Source organism: Acanthisitta chloris, unplaced genomic scaffold (genome assembly GCF_000695815.1).
Source record: "Acanthisitta chloris isolate BGI_N310 unplaced genomic scaffold, ASM69581v1 scaffold1158, whole genome shotgun sequence".
Taxonomy (NCBI): Eukaryota; Metazoa; Chordata; class Aves; order Passeriformes; family Acanthisittidae; genus Acanthisitta; species Acanthisitta chloris.
In genome coordinates, this window is record NW_008686251.1 from 10,589 (window position 1) to 26,697 (window position 16,109).

At 36.1% G+C, this 16,109-nt stretch overlaps 1 protein-coding gene across 1 annotated transcript in view; it reads left to right on the top strand.

Moving 5' to 3' along the window:
- The window catches only part of LOC103807308 (usherin-like), a gene marked incomplete at its 5' end in the record, with an annotated part of 81,574 nt that overhangs the window by 7,898 nt on the left and 57,567 nt on the right, over positions 1-16,109 (top strand). Inside the window, 5 exon segments of the mRNA XM_009080036.1 lie at positions 5,131-5,238; positions 6,032-6,215; positions 6,888-7,045; positions 14,096-14,254; positions 14,883-15,045. Of these exon segments, the coding sequence (XP_009078284.1) occupies positions 5,131-5,238; positions 6,032-6,215; positions 6,888-7,045; positions 14,096-14,254; positions 14,883-15,045 (772 nt within the window).

Below are 16,109 nucleotides of genomic sequence, written 5' to 3' on the forward strand. Positions count from 1 at the left end.
TCATAATCAATTCTGTTTTCTGCAGGACCTTCCTTAGGTAATAATGTGGAACTCATGACAGTGATTTAGCAATGTGGATAATTATTGCTCTCTAAATTAAAAGAATACGATAAAAGAATCAAATTTACTTCATACATAATCTCAAATGTTTGAACTGTTTGTCTTATTCCCTGTGGTTGTGTGTTTCAATTTTCCTATCTTCCTTTTTTTTTTTGTTTTCTGCAGGACCTTCCTTAGGTAATAATGTGGAACTCATGACAGTGATTTAGCAATGTGGATAATTATTGCTCTCTAAATTAAAAGAATACGATAAAAGAATCAAATTTACTTCATACATAATCTCAAATGTTTGAACTGTTTGTCTTATTCCCTGTGGTTGTGTGTTTCAATTTTCCTATCTTCCTTTTTTTTTTCTTTCTTTTTTTTTTTTCAAAACAGTCTGCTTTTCCCTGAGCAACAGTTGAACATTAATGAAGCTGTAGCATCAGTATTTCTCGAGACTTTGAATCTAGGGTCTTGCAAATAGCAGACGAGAAGGCTAGCACCTTGCCACTGCACCATTGTCTTGCTGCTTATTTTTAATTACATCAAAGCTTTGGAAACATGATCCCACAAATGCTTTGTGGGAATAGCGGTGAATGTGCTCATCATGTGAAATCCATAAATTGCTTATAATCCTCTCAAGATGTTAAAAAAAGCATTAAGTAATTGAAGACAGGAAGTCCTCAGTTAATTATTTAGAGGTGTTATCAATGCTTTAAGCAAACTGAAGCATTTTCTGCTATCTCACTGAGTTGAATGCCACTGGGACCTAGGGGCAGCAGCCATCATCTTCTCATATTCTCTAATGCAAACAGCACATGGCAGCTTGTCAATAAAAGACCTTTTTATATCATTTATTACTGAACACTTCCACTACCCTGTACAGAACAATTTGGATGACAGTTATGGCAATGTTTCACTTTGTGTTACTACTACTTTACAAATGGGCCTGCTAATGCTTTGCAGTGGAGCCAGGCAGAGGGTAAAACTGAAGAAAATAATTAAGGGAATTGTAAAAGAAAGCTAAGAGTGCCCTCTTCAGCAGCAGCAGGTGGGTTAATAGCAAAAGTCTTCTCAACTACCCCTTTTTAATACACTAAAGGTTATATCCGGAGTATGAAGCTTTATCAACAATTTGCAGAATCAGGCATTTTTAGGTAAAAGCCAAGGAAGATCATTGATGTTTGTTTCAGTAAAAGAAACAATATTAAGAATACTTTATGGCTGAATAGGTTGAAATTCCTTCGTCTGAACAGATTCTCCATTTTGAGGTAGTGAAAACTAAAGGGATACTGAAATATTGTCATTGGCCAAGTCTATCTCCATGTGCAGCACTGAGTCATTAATAATATTTTTCTAAAGAGAAGTCTTGGGGGTGGAGAGGTTGTGTGGGGCTGTGGTCAAGCAATCTGACATCCTCTTGAGTAAAATTCCCATGGCAGGGCCCAGGAGCATTATCCTGGGAGCTAATTACTGACCTTGCTGGAGCCATATCCACAAATGGAGACAAACAGTATCAGAAGGAATTGATTCAGCTAATAGAAGAATGCATCCTTTAAAAAAGCCCCTCTGTTTCACAGCCCTTTGGCAAATGATGAATGCTGCAATAACAAAGTAGACTGCTAAATTGACAGCAACAACAACAAAAAAGGGTTAACACACATACGAACCCACTGACCCAATAATAGACCAAAAACGAAAAGGAGGGGAGGAGTATCCTCTAGTGAACAATCAAGTAGAGACATTGGAAAAGCAAAATGATGATTGTGTTTCAAGATTATCTTACTTGGGTTTTTTATTATCAATCACATACATAGATTTTCACAGAGCTTTCCAAAGCATGCCTAAGACAAGGTGTTTAATGCAAAGCTTTAACAACCTAGATAAAAATCTGCTGTGACTGCTCCATGTATGGCTAGAGTTTCAGGTATCAGAATTTCACCAATAAATTTAGTGAAACCATGTGCTCTTTTTTTAATGCTCATTTTTCTCTTTAAAGTGCAGTTGTAAATGAGTATTGCTTTATTATGCATGTTTCCTTTAAAAGTGAACATGACTCCCTTTAGGGGAATTCAAGTAATTTGTTGCCACAGTAATCTTTTCTATCCTGAAATGTTAAATACTTGGCTTTCCTCCATGCCTCGGCCTCTCTCTAGTCTGCAACTGTCGTTTTCTCCCTCCTTACTTTTATACTCAGTGTTCAGATGATTTTTCTTCTCTTCCAGTTCATGATTAGGTTACAGCCAGGGCTGTCCCTCTGAGTCATCTCTTTATTTTCTCTCCTTCATGTCTTGTTCAATTTGTTAAGCAGACTGCATGTCTTCCATTCAGTATTCTACCTTTCTACATAACTGTTGCTTCTTCTTTCACTCTATTTGTTTGTTTTAATTAAAATGTCTTTGTACTGGGTATAAGCAAAGATTTGTTTATAAACAAATATCTTGCCCAAATATTTTTATTGTCACAGAATTGCATTGCTCTTGAAATAATTCCATTTAGGCATAGGAGCTACATTGGAAAGTACATTATTAAGGGCACAAAGCCACATATTTAAAAATTGACCTGTGTAATATGTATGAATTGACCTGTATAATCCTAATCCAGACTCCTTCACACAAGCAATCTGCATTACTGAGCAGTACAGTCATTTGCATCTAGGGTTATTGCCTCATTCAGTCCACAAGCTGTACCTCTTCCAGGGAAGAATGAAATTAAGTCCCTGTGTGTAGGACTGCTGACTCAGCTTTGGCTGTGTTTGATAGGTTTATTCCTCTTGGGAATCTCCACGTAGAGGGGCCGAATTCTGCATCTGCCCAGGTCTACATTCCCTTTCTGCTTGGCAAAAGTCAGGGAGGTATGAACACTGGAACATAGAGCACGGTGAGGAAGGCAACAGGGATGGTGCCAACACACAGAGGGATCAAATGTGGATCACTGAGGGGCATGGACTACGGTGAGGAAGGCAACAGAGATGGTGCCAACACACAGAGGGATGAAATGTGGATCACTGAGGGGCATGGACTGCCAAAGGAAATGGCCTGATAGCCAGGGCAGTCGTATTTGTTCAAGCTGCATTACTGAGGAAGGCATGTCTCAGACTTTCACAGTTTGTCACAACCATGTCTTACTTCTTTTCTGGACACCGTGCCTGAGACTGAAATTTCCTGAGCTCTCGAAGCTGCAGCTGAAGGCACCAGTTTTTAAAGTTTTGCATAACACCAAGTACTCTGACAGCCAGGTCCCAGGCATCCCAGATGGCCTCCTGGCAAGTCTGGGGAGACCTTTGTTTTCCTTAAGCTCTTTGAATCAGCATCCTGATTCTGACACAGAAATCTTTCTTTTGGTTTTTTTAAGCTCTTTGAATCAGCATCCTGATTCTGACACAGAAATCTTTCTCTTTTGGCTTTTTGGAGAGTTGTGGTTTCTTTCTTTGGTTGGTTGTGTTGTTAGGTTTTTTTTGTTCTGGTACTAAATTAAGCTATTTGGAATGCTCAGCTGGTTGATGTTAGTAAAACATCTATATACTTTAGGGATGGACACTACAAAAAAGTCTCAAATTATGTACAGTTAGTCAGGCCAGAGATCACATGTTGGAGGCAGTTTTAGAAAGGACTGTGCCACAAAGCCTGTGTACAACAGGGGATCAGTTCAGATTGTGCAACATCCTGGTGCTAGGATTTCCTAGTTTGTGTGTGTTCACTTTTTCAGTTTTAATATTTTCAAATAGTTTCTGTGTATAATTTGCTTTTTGTTGTGTTGCTGTTTGTATCCTTTGCATTCAGGAACAGGAACTTTTTTTTAATGCATTATGAGGTGTTAACAAGAGGATCTTTGAAAACATGAGTGAGAGGTTTTTGCCTGTTAACAGGTTTATGCCTGTTAATATCATCTCAAAAGATTGATTTTGAGAAATATCCAAAACAGTAGTTTAGCAATGCTATATCCTGGGCTGGAGCATGCCCTGTGAGGCAGCTGATCAGCAGTCAAAGCTGAGATCTGAGGTGTTCAAGATAGATTCACAGAAATCTGCATCTTTAACAGTTTAACTGTAGGAATCCTTTAATGGGTGCACAGAATTGGCTATTTTAAAAGCTTAGTATCTTAGTCAAATTATGAGTGTAATTTTATGAGGATTCCTGAAAGTCAAATTCTTAAACCACAGGGAACTTGATGTCAAATCTGAATTCACTGACACACAGCAAAAGGATGTTTGAAAATTTCCAAGGAAAAGTCAAAGCAATATATTCCCTTCTAATCCCATTTGAGGATATCCAGCATAGAAGGTTCAAGCTGAAAAAAATAGTTAAAAGAATTACAAGTAACTAAAATTAATATCTTGTAATGAGGTTGTCAGCCCTGGTTCTAACTGCTTTATAGCATTTGTGGTAAAGTCTTAGAAAAAATAGGAAAAAATAGGGGGAAAATGAACAAATTGAAGTTGGGAAGGGGCAAGAGTATTTCATGTACCAGAGAGTATTTTATTATATTTTTCTTATTGTTGCAAATGTATTTGAAATACATTTTCAAAACATTACAAGTCCAAAACTCTTAACAAGTACACTTTCAGATGTTTTTCTGTTGCAAACCTTTGAAATTCTATGGTCATTACCAGTGATAGTTATTATGTCTGTGCCAAGAATGTTTAGGTGCTTTCCAGTTATTTTTTTACCATTTTGAACAGGCATAAGCATAGGTTAAAAACCCCAATGAAATAACAACAGAAAAAAAATCTATTAGGGACCAGGTAAGTTGTTCCTGTGCTACAAGTGCCATTGAAGTTTTTTTGATTTGAAGCTAATTCAGATATGTCCATATGAGGGACATCCATAGATGAATTGCAGCATAGAGAGACGTTCAACCTGAATAGTTTTGTTGGGTTTTTTAAAGTGGTAGAGGAGATATATATCTAAATAAGAAAGAATTCAACATTTCATTATTTTTCAGTTATAATATAAGAGTGGTTCATATTTTCTGTTTGCCAAAAATGCTAGAAGTTAACTTTAAGTCCAGTAACTGTCTATGTAGTGATACAATTCTTGGGATGACTGATGTCAACATCTCAGCCTAACCTCTGTTTGCTCTTTCTAGGTCTGCAGCCATACACTAATTACAGCTTCATACTTACTGCATGTACATCTGCTGGGTGTGCTTCTAGCCAGCCACTTTCAGGTCAAACTTTACAAGCTGCTCCTCATGGTAAGGGAAAAAGGCATTCTTATAGAACTATAAAGAGGTGGTCATATGGGCTTGTACTTTCTGATGGTTTAACAAGGTGCAAAACTCCACTATCATCCATCAAGCTATCATGTATAAATTTACACAAGACACTCTATCTCTCTTGGAGTATTTGTTTCTTACCACACTCTTTATACTGACTGCCTCATACTGCATTTCTACTTTCTTTTTGTGAAAATTTCCCCAAGTTCATCTGTAAGTTAACAAGGTTAGAATTAGCAGATGCATATTTTCTAAAACACAAATAAATATGCAGAGACAACTGGGCATATAAAGGCTGCAGCCTTTGATGTTGTTCTCTATTAATCTGTACCTTGTCTAATTGGTTGCATTTGTTATGAGATAAATACAGAAAGTCTTGTTAAATTCTCATTCTCTCTGACAATGTTTTATGCTTTCATTGCATTGCTGAAAATTAGCAGATGCATATTTTCTAAAACACAAATAAATATGCAGAGACAACTGGGCATATAAAGGCTGCAGCCTTTGATGTTGTTCTCTATTAATCTGTACCTTGTCTAATTGGTTGCATTTGTTATGAGATAAATACAGAAAGTCTTGTTAAATTCTCATTCTCTCTGACAATGTTTTATGCTTTCATTGCATTGCTGAAAAGCACAAACCCTCTCATTCTCTCTGACAATATTTTATGCTTTCATTGCATTGCTGAAAACAACAGCACAAACTGTGGGGAAAAAGCCCCAAACCCTTTATGTTTCTGTCATAAAATTAAATAGTGTCACCGTTTTCATAGGGGTATGGCCAAAACCTCATCATATCATAGTCAGCTCAACAGAAGTGGAAATGTACTGGAGTAAACCAAAGAAACCCAATGGACTCATTACTCAGTATCGATTATTTCGTGATGGAGAACAGATTTTCCTGGGTAACGGTACAGACCTGAATTTCACAGATGTTAACCTGCAGCCTAACAGTAGGTAAGGCATGGTAAAGAGCTCTGGTAATAGGTGAAAGGTGTTCAAAATTTGTGTATGTGTGTTAGTGAAATGTACAAAATATGTTACTCTCAACAAAAGAAAACTCTCTTACAATATTACTTAATTACTGAAAATTGGTAGAACACTTTTAGGAAGCTTCCAAATGTTGGAAAGGCCTTAATCAAAGGACTTCTCATTTTTACCTTTTCTGAGAATAGGTCATTTTGATTCAAAGATGTGGAAGCTTTTGTAATTTTTTTTTTCTTGGCTGGTTGTTGGTAGCTCATTGGTAGATATTTTTCCCACATGGCATATAATTTGCAAAATTTGATTTTTTATATGACATATATAATGCAATTTCCGTTCATATTGAACATATAGGCTCAAAAGCAACTGCTGATATTTTTATAGAGGCTACTCCGAAATTAGTTTTGACACCTTTTGAGTCAATACTTCTCTCTCTCACATAAGCATATGTGAATTTTAGTATTAACATTATTATTCTAAGGAGTTACTTTTCTCACATTAAGAAAACTTAAAGGTGAAAATCTTCACTCATGCAGCATTTGTATAGCCTATTCACTTTAAATTGGTGAAAACGGAAATGTTCTGTTACTGATATGCCTAAAGCTTCTAACCATAGTATCTACTGATCTTTCTGTGTTTGCTCAGATATGTTTACCAGCTGGAAGCCAGCACTTGGGGTGGCAGCAACACTAGTGATAAATATGTTATACAAACACCAGTAGGAACACCAGAGAAAATTCATGTCCCGTATAATGTCACCGTAATTGATGCATATTCTATATTTCTAGCTTGGGATGTACCAGGTAAGACTGTATTTCTGTGTAATACTTTGTAGCAAAATGAAAGGATGAAAAAATTAGCATATTCAGGTAGGCAGCTGAAACATTATGATATTTTTATTTTTCATATTTGGCTCTAGTGTTCGCATGATTTAAATAACCAGTATCTAAAACTGCTGTGTCCTAGAGACACATTATTTTAATAATATTGACCTAGATACTTGACATGGGTATTGTGAGGTTTGACTGATCAAAACCCCATATGTTAATTTAGTCTTGTAAACTATTATTGAATGTAAGCATTAAGGAAAAAACCCCAACCAATTATAAGTTTTCCCTTGTGTTCAGACTAACCTATCACCAGGGAAACCTGACAGCCTTTTAGGTTGTGTGACACAGAGATCCTGTGCTAGCTTTGACCTGATTAAGTAAATTTTATTTGCCAGAGCACCATAGTGTTATGTGAACATGTTACCTTGCAGGATGGTGGGTCAGCAAAGACACATAAATGTTTTTCCTCTAGTTACTCTTTTCCTACCATGACCAGGTGGTCTTGGCCTGCTACAGAGGTGGGATAAGAAGGAATAATTGAATAATAGCATCTTTTTATATGGGAAACTGTGCTCTGTTTCATTAATATATATAATAGCTTAAGGGATTGGTGTACTTTATTGATGTTATAAAAATTATATGCTGTAGTTATTGTGGGATGGTGCAAGCATTGTAAATGATCAATTTTCTGTCTAGTGTAGTTCATCTTCAGCCAAGGTGTTTTCCAGTTTGTAGATATTGGTGGGTTGTAAGTTAAAATTAGGTCAATTTTTTTAGAAACTTCAGATGTTTGCATATTGCAATAACAGCAATATGTTTATCAATGAACTCATAGAAGTTTTTTATGTCTCCTCTTCCTAATTATTTAGGATGTTCTATCCTTGCATAGCAGTCAAAGTAGAGTCAATTGACATTAAAAATAAAGTCACCTAGAAAAAGTATTTTTGCCTTCAAGGCTGGGATCTCAAGTATTGTGGCAGTGCTTAGCAGCATTCACCCTACCCATTTAAGCAATGATTAATAAATCCATAATACCCTGAGCTGTCAATCTTTTAGTTTTCAGGAGCACAAAATCCATTATAGAAATGCTATAATATATGAAAAAGATTAAAATCTTAAATTAAACTTTTCCCCCAACTGCCTGAAAGGATTTAGAACCCAGCAGAAGGCAGGTGAATTCAAATGGCATGTAAGGTTTTTTCCTTAGGTATATAAACCTTTTCCAGCTGCTTAAATTCCTGTTCCTCGCAGTAGGTTGCAAGCCTGCAAGGAAAACCATAGTACATTTGATTATGTAGCAATTAAGATTGTCCATATGAAGGTTCATGTATGCTGAAACCACACAATCAGAGGGGTGAGGAGACAGGACATTATGGCTCTGTAGAAGATGAAGGGTTGAGGTATTCACACATCTGTAGTAATCATTCTCCTCAGTCAGGGAAGGCACATGTCCTTCTTCCAAGGTACTGGGATTCATCTTGAACACATATCTCACTTCCATGGATATTTGATGACTTGGACCCTTCCTCTCTGCCTTCTTGTTGTGGGGCCAATTATTTGAGGTTTTAAATATGAATAAAGGATTTTGTTTTCATTTATACAGTGAACCTGTTGGTAATTGTCCTGGTTTCAGCTGGGACGGGGTTCATTTTTTTCTTAGTCAAGAAAAAAGCAGGAAAGCAAATCTTGCTGTTCCTTTTATTATAGCACCTCAGGTCCACTAGTTGATCTGACAGGAATGGGGTGTACTAACCTCAGAGAAATGTTACTGAAAGCTACTAAATGCTACTAATGCTACTAAAAGCTGGGTGCAGAAGCATGATTGCAAGCAGAAGCTAAGAAATTAATTTTTGACCCTTCATAATCCTGCTTCTTCCTCAGTCTGAGGTCCTTTGTCCTCCTAGTGGGTTTTTTTTCCTAAGAGGAAGACTGGGGGGATGTAGGTGGAGGTTTGTTCTGGAGGTTCTGGTCTTCTGTAATGGCATATATCCCACTAACATGGTCTATACATAGTCGTCTGGGACCACATACATTCTCAGCTTCATAGGGTTAGCCTAAAACATCTACAGCTTCTTATCCTTATTTATGTCACTGTGCATAGACTAACTACTCTTTTTTTTCTGCTCTATTTTTTTATCTATGCATGAATCCTTGTTTCACAATAATTTATACTGAGATAACATAGATTTCCCTTATAAACCCAGAATGCAGCTTTCCTTGTAAGCATTGTCAGGCTTGGCAGTCACTCTTGGGTGAAACAGTTGTTTCACTGGTATAGTCTCCATGAAAGAAAAGTGCTTTTAATTAATGAAGTTTTGATGAGAGGGTAGTTGTTCGTAATGTCTTCCTGTCTGTGGATATCAGAGATGCTTTGGCATTCTATCGTATCTGCTGTAATAAATCTGGATCAAATAATCACCCTCAGGATTAATTATGGACACATCATATTACACAGTCCTTCCTTTTGGATGGTTTTAATTATAATGTTTCAGCATCTGTAATATATCTAAATCTTATGACTTTACAGATATGTAGCATTCAAAACTCCTGACTTAGCTAAATAACAAGGTGGCCCTGCAGTGGTTAAAGTGATGGATTCAGAAAAAAATATATAACACACCTCACTCAGTGTGGAAAATAGGACTTTATTTTCTGAGATAGGTATCCCATTATCTTGTGTTGCATTGCCTCGGTGCACAGACCTCAAAGGTGTGGTACATTTCACTGATATGCCATGGAAGGACATGTTACAATTATTACGGAACAACTATTAGTGCCATGGAGAGTAGAAAGCTGAATGGAAAAAAAACCACAAAAAAACCACCCCATAATTTTCCCAAGATATGTCCGTAAGTGTTATTTATAGGTAGGCAGGTAGCCATTCTGTATTCCCATTCATTGACATCCCCACTGGTCCTCACTGGGGGCCTGATTCTTCTAGGTGTCTTCAGTTGCTATTGGTGATAACATGAAAGCTGAACATGCTTAAAAGAAGATCCTGTCCTCTGCTCCTAGGTTACTTGCTTCGTATGTTAATGATCATCTGGATTAAAATGTCTTCATCATGTTGTAACACTCCATCCACTTCTGGGTTTGCTTATCAATTAGAATGAAAGTTTTATAACATCTGAATTCCTACTTTATTCATCCTGGCATCAAATATGGTAATTGAATGCCATTTATTTGTCACTTAGCTTCCCCAGCTAACCTGGTTTCTTCTTTATTGGTGGCCTAACAAATCTAACTTTTGCTAAGCCAATGTTACATTTTCTCAACTTTGTTTTCTTGTGTAAATTATTGATTTCTCCACCTCACTGTAGGACAACATTTTCAAGCTCAATATCCAGTGTTCTGCATCTTGAAAGCAGTCAGCTTCTCCAGCTGTTACTGTTTTCAGAGTCTTCTTGGGAATACTTGATACAACCAGACTGAGATATCTGTATATTTGTAGCATAATGTAAATACTTAATCTCAGGAAGCCAAATAGATTGTTTTATTGTGTAAATTTATATATTAAAATATTACTTTAAAAGAGATGACATTCTTACTTTGCTGAAACAGTTTAACTATTTTGCTTAAATTATGATAGGGTTTCACATCTTAGTAAGCAATTTGCCAGCAATAGACAGATTTTTGGTGACCAGTCTGTAAAAGACTGTAGCTTCCCTCCCCCCCAGCTTCCAATTCAAAGCATCTTGTGCTGCAAATTCTATTTTTGACCTAGCCTAGTTTTGAAGTACACAGAGCCGTCAAACCTAATTTGCAGAGTTTTGCACAGAATTGTCCATTAAATGTTAGCCAAAAATGCCCACAAAAACCCAAGGTTTCATTTGATTGACTTGGCCCATTGCAAAATGTGCACCTGCTGTGAAATGAAATCACAGAGAAAAAAAAAAAAAGTAGAATAATTTAACTTTTTTATTTGTAAAGATAATCAGGGTTTTTCTGATTACATCTTAACTTCATAAATGTTAAATAACCTATCAGCATCTAGTTGTTGTAAATTATGAAAAAGAGTATTGCTGGGAATATTAACCAACTAAATCCTTGTTCTTTAGTGAACATGAAAATGTGTTATGGCAGGTTGTCATTGTGCTCATGGTAACTTTGACACCAAATAACAAAACTGCCATTTGCACTTAGGGTAAATTGGTTCACTTGTGCTTTTACGGTTCCTTTTATTCTGACATAAATTTATGAACTCTGGAACTAACCAAGTCGTGTGGTTTCCCAGCTGACTTTAACAAATATGCCCATTTCGTTTCCTTCAGTCATCAAAGCACACAAGGTGGTGGTTTCAGACTGGCTGCAGATGCTGAAGGCTGTTCTAGAAGAAAGGGGATTTTTTGCAAGTCTCTGTGTTGTATGAATATTTATTACAATTTTTCAGATTATGAAGTGGTCCTTTGACATTAGTATTTGATGAATTTGATCAAATTGCAGAAGGATTTCCATTGGATATTAGAATTTTTTCAGGACGTTTACTTGATTTTATTTACAATTTCATTTTCATTTTTGGAGAATATTTTTTCTCTGAGCATATTTATTATTGGTATTGTTCCTATATTGCAACATTTAGCAGAATTTTAGGATGCAGTTGTAGGGTGGAGTTTTTAAATAATTTCTTACATGGATTGAAATTTATCCAGCATTGTTGGAGAGGTCATTTATTTGGAAATAAATGTCCTTTGCTGAATAGTGATGGCTGGATTCAGCTGTCCTTGTTTGTATTTAATCTTCCTTGGGAAATCAACCATTTTGAATAGTTACAGTTTCAAAGATTTCTGGTGAATTTTGCCTAGAAAAAAAGCACTGCTCAGATGCACAAAACTGAATTATGTGTCCCTTTCATAAGATAGTGGGGGTTTCTGGCTGAAATATCTGGTCTGTTGTCAGGACTAGAGGAGAAGGGGACCTTAAATATGAGGTTTAAAAAATGCTTCTATTTGATGTGCTGTCTGCCATTTCAAATTCTTACTTTCAGATATTCTATTGTATCCTTTACAGGCCTTCCAATTATAGGGGGCAAAATAATAGTATTTGTTTAAAAGGAGGAGAAAGAGGACTACTAGTTTAGCCGTAACAATATATGTTTAATTACTGGCAAAATTATACAATGCACACTCAAGTGAACTTTTCTGGAGCATTTAATCCTCCACATGTCAGTCAAAAAAAAAAGATTTTCTTTGTTGCAGAAAAACATCTCCAAGATCACCTCTCAGAGGTTTCCTCTGCAACATCCTGCTTGATTTTAAAAGTTGTATTTCTATTATTCCATTCTTAATGATTCGATCTTGGTGTTTTCCTTGTAACTTTTATACTGAAAAAGGGAAATTTTACACTAGGGCTTCTGTATTTTTGGTCTCCTTCTCCCTTCACCTCTTCCAATAACTACTAACATCTTTATTCTTCCTGTAAGCTGAGCAGTTGAATAAGATTGAAGTCATGCCTCCACTTCAGGGCTATTTTTTCAGCTTTTTAGTGTAATGGCATTTTCTTTTTCTAGCATCTAGTTAGGCAGCAGCATGATATATCTTTGGGATTTTTATACCCTCTTTTTCTTATGAAAATTGTAAAAACTTGGTATTTCAAAGATTTTTCTGATCTTCCAAAGTACATCAGTTGTTTATAGTACCACAGATAAACTTGAAATCTCTGTGGAAAAAATGCTCTTTGTAGCTTCAGGGTAATAGTATCAATGTAGATACTGTAGATACTTTATCAGAAAAGGACCAAAACTGCAAGTAGGAAAAAAAGTTGAGTTGTTTTCCAAAGTTACGAATGGAAAGATTCTCAAGGTCTGGACAAGTCAGAACTGCTCATGGGCATTTGGTCCTTGGTGCAATCACAAAGACATCTCTGTGACATCTAAAATAGGTGTTGTGTTGAAAGAGAAATGTGCTCTTACTAATCAGATACATCTTGATTCATTTCAGAAAGGAACCTTGCCTAGTTTGTACTTTGTTCTATCTTAAGACTGTTGCTTATGTGACTGCAGAATGAAGGAGACACCCTTAGCACACATTTTTCTTTGGTCACCTTTTGTTTTTACAAAATTGCTGGTGTCTGCATAGAGCAATCTATAGTGGGCAAAAATTAAAAATACAGCCCATTTTCTAATTACCAAAAGAAAAACCCAACCCCAAACAACCCCAAACAAGCAAATATACAAAAGCCCTAGAGAAGTCATGTGGAAGAAGATGAGAATATACTGGAACCCCTGCCAATTGTTCTGAAGGGATGGCATATGGCCTAGTTTGTTCTTGTGAAGAAATATTTTTTCAGCTTCTCCACAGAACTGGTAAATTAGGAATTAATAGCATGGGAATAGGAGCAGATGAGGGAAATGTTTGAATATGTCGTTTTTTTAAAACAAAAACTAAACAATTTGGTTTTATATCATTTAAAATAATATGGTTCTTGGTTCAATAGATGAGGGAAATGTTTGAATATGTGGTTTTTTAAAACAAAAACTAAACATTTTGGTTTTATATAATTTAAAATAATATGGTTCTTGGTTCAAACTACTGTATTGTACTTTACTGGTGAAGCAGGCTAAGAACCTACATTCAGCTACTGCTGTCAGGTTACTTTCGGACTCTGTCAGTGGTTTCTTTTTGTACTGTTGCATTTATTGTTTTGGTTTTTTCTATTAAATTGTATTTCTGACTTGGAGCCTCTCACTAATTTTCTTTCAAACCAGAACACCTTTCCAAAATAAATAAACAAAACTGGCTGGGTCCAACTCATAAGCTCACTCTTCCCAGAAGCAGCAATTGCAACACAGCCATTGATGAGCTGAATTTTGATTATTAACCAAGAACTATAATGTCTATCTTCTAATTGTAATCTGAAAATGGATCTGTTGCAGATTATATCTAGATGATTGTAGTTTTCAAAAGAGGCAGTAGTTAAAAACCTCCAGAGGGGGCTTACATTTAAAATTGCATATGATGAATGCCTCTTTGAAGTTGTCTTGTTAGCATTTCAGATAATCACCGTTCCTTCTCTGTTTCACAACAGGGATATTCATTGACAATGTGCCTTTGGAATATAACATCTTACTAAATGCAAGCAGTCCCACTCTACAGGTGAAGCCAGTAGGACGTGCACATTTTGCTTTTGTTGATGGCCTAGATCCCTACACCCTGTATGAGATAAGAATACAAGCATGCCAGAGTGGTAAGATGATTTTAAGACTCACCTCTGTGACTGGAAGGGAAAGGAGATTTTCCTGCTAGATTAAACTCAGCAAAACAGATGAAATCTAATTTCTGCATTGGAGTCAAATGTTTACCTAGTAAAAAGAAAACCTAGCACTGAATGAAGCATTAAATATTTCTACATGTTATATTATGAATATTTTAAATGGAGATTTAAAAAACATATTTTAGGCTATATGTGCCATTTTATTAAAAGCTCATCACAAACAGCTTAAGAGTTTTTGAAAATCAACATACAGAACTGAATCAATTCTGTAACTACTCACCAACAAGAAGTGGTAATCATAAAGGCAGGAGAGAAGAGCCCCCAAATTACAAAGTTCCTTGACTTTGATGAAAATTTTCAAAATCCTATTGAAATAAATCTTTCTAAAATTGCAAATTGGAACCAAGTTTCTCCTCACCTGCACTGGTGAAATTCATCAGTAGAGCTGTGGTAATATAAATGAGTATTTAATAAATAGATGAGGTGAAATGTGGCACCATTTCATCAGGAACTTCTTTACCTGACATTCATTTGCTTTTACTATATTTGGGGTTTTTTGAGGACAAAGCTCTCATCGCTACACAAAATTCTGTTTTTCTAGGTGGGTGTGGAGTGGGTGGTCAAATATATTCAAGAACTGCTGAAGCACCTCCTAGAGAATTGGGCCCACCCATCGTTACAGCAATTGGATCTGCACTCATAGAAGTGAAATGGGCACCACCTAAGAAACCAAATGGCATCATAACTCACTACTTTATTTACAGGTAAATGCCTTTATCGCCTTGCATTCTTAGTCTCTTATTTAACAGTTCCATTCTTTATTCCTTGATATAGTAGGAGGTGAAAAAAGCGTAGAATTATATGAAAAATATATATATTACCTTTCAAATGCTAAGGTAAGATGCTGATCTAGGGATGGCCGAGTTGAGAATATGAGCTCAGACAAGAATCATCCTCCTGAACTACGAATGACAAAAAGTAGGTGAAAATGCATTTTTTAAAAAATTCAAAGGAACAAAAAATTTTTACAAAAAAATTGTAATATAGATACTCATACTGTGTTTATCCAGTCCACTAGGTACAAACTTCAGTCCTCTCTGACAGACAGCTGAGAATTTTGGAATGGAAATAAGTGTAATTCACAATTTCTGAGATTTCTAAAAGTGGAAAAAAGGTATCTAGGTTCCTAAAACAGATCAGTTTTCCACTATAATTTATGTTCCTGTTTGTAAATAATCTGGACAGTGATTACAGTGCATCTCTGTTCCTTGATGTTTTTATTCATCTGCCCTATCTAGGTTGAGTGACACATCCTAACTATCTATGAGGAGTTTCCTAAGTTCTCTGTGAGGATTTTTCTGTCCAGGTATCTGTGCTTAGTGGAGAGCAAGAGTTTCTAAGTTCTCTGTGAGGACTTTTCTATCCAGGTATCTGTGCTTAGTGGAGAGCAGAGCACCAGTGTTTGTTGTGCCCATTGACCCTTTGTTAAAAACTCACTGAACTGGCCTTCTTGAATAGCTTCAGAAGTCAGAGAATATAAAACTCAAGCCATATACTAGAGACAAATTTAAAATCTTAAGTTTCTGGTTTTCCCAACTGTAAGTATGAATTTAAAATCTGAAGTTTCTGGTTTTCCCAACTGTAAGTATTTGTGGCAAACACATGCTGGGCTGAACCCAGCCTGCCACAAAGAGTTTGGGACTTTTTTATTATATTAGAGGTGTGACTGGGAAGGCAGGAAATCAAATTACCTTTCAGAGTCCTCAGTGATAATTAATATAAATTCACTTGTGTCTTAAACATGTTAGCAATCTCTAAAAATTCCTGC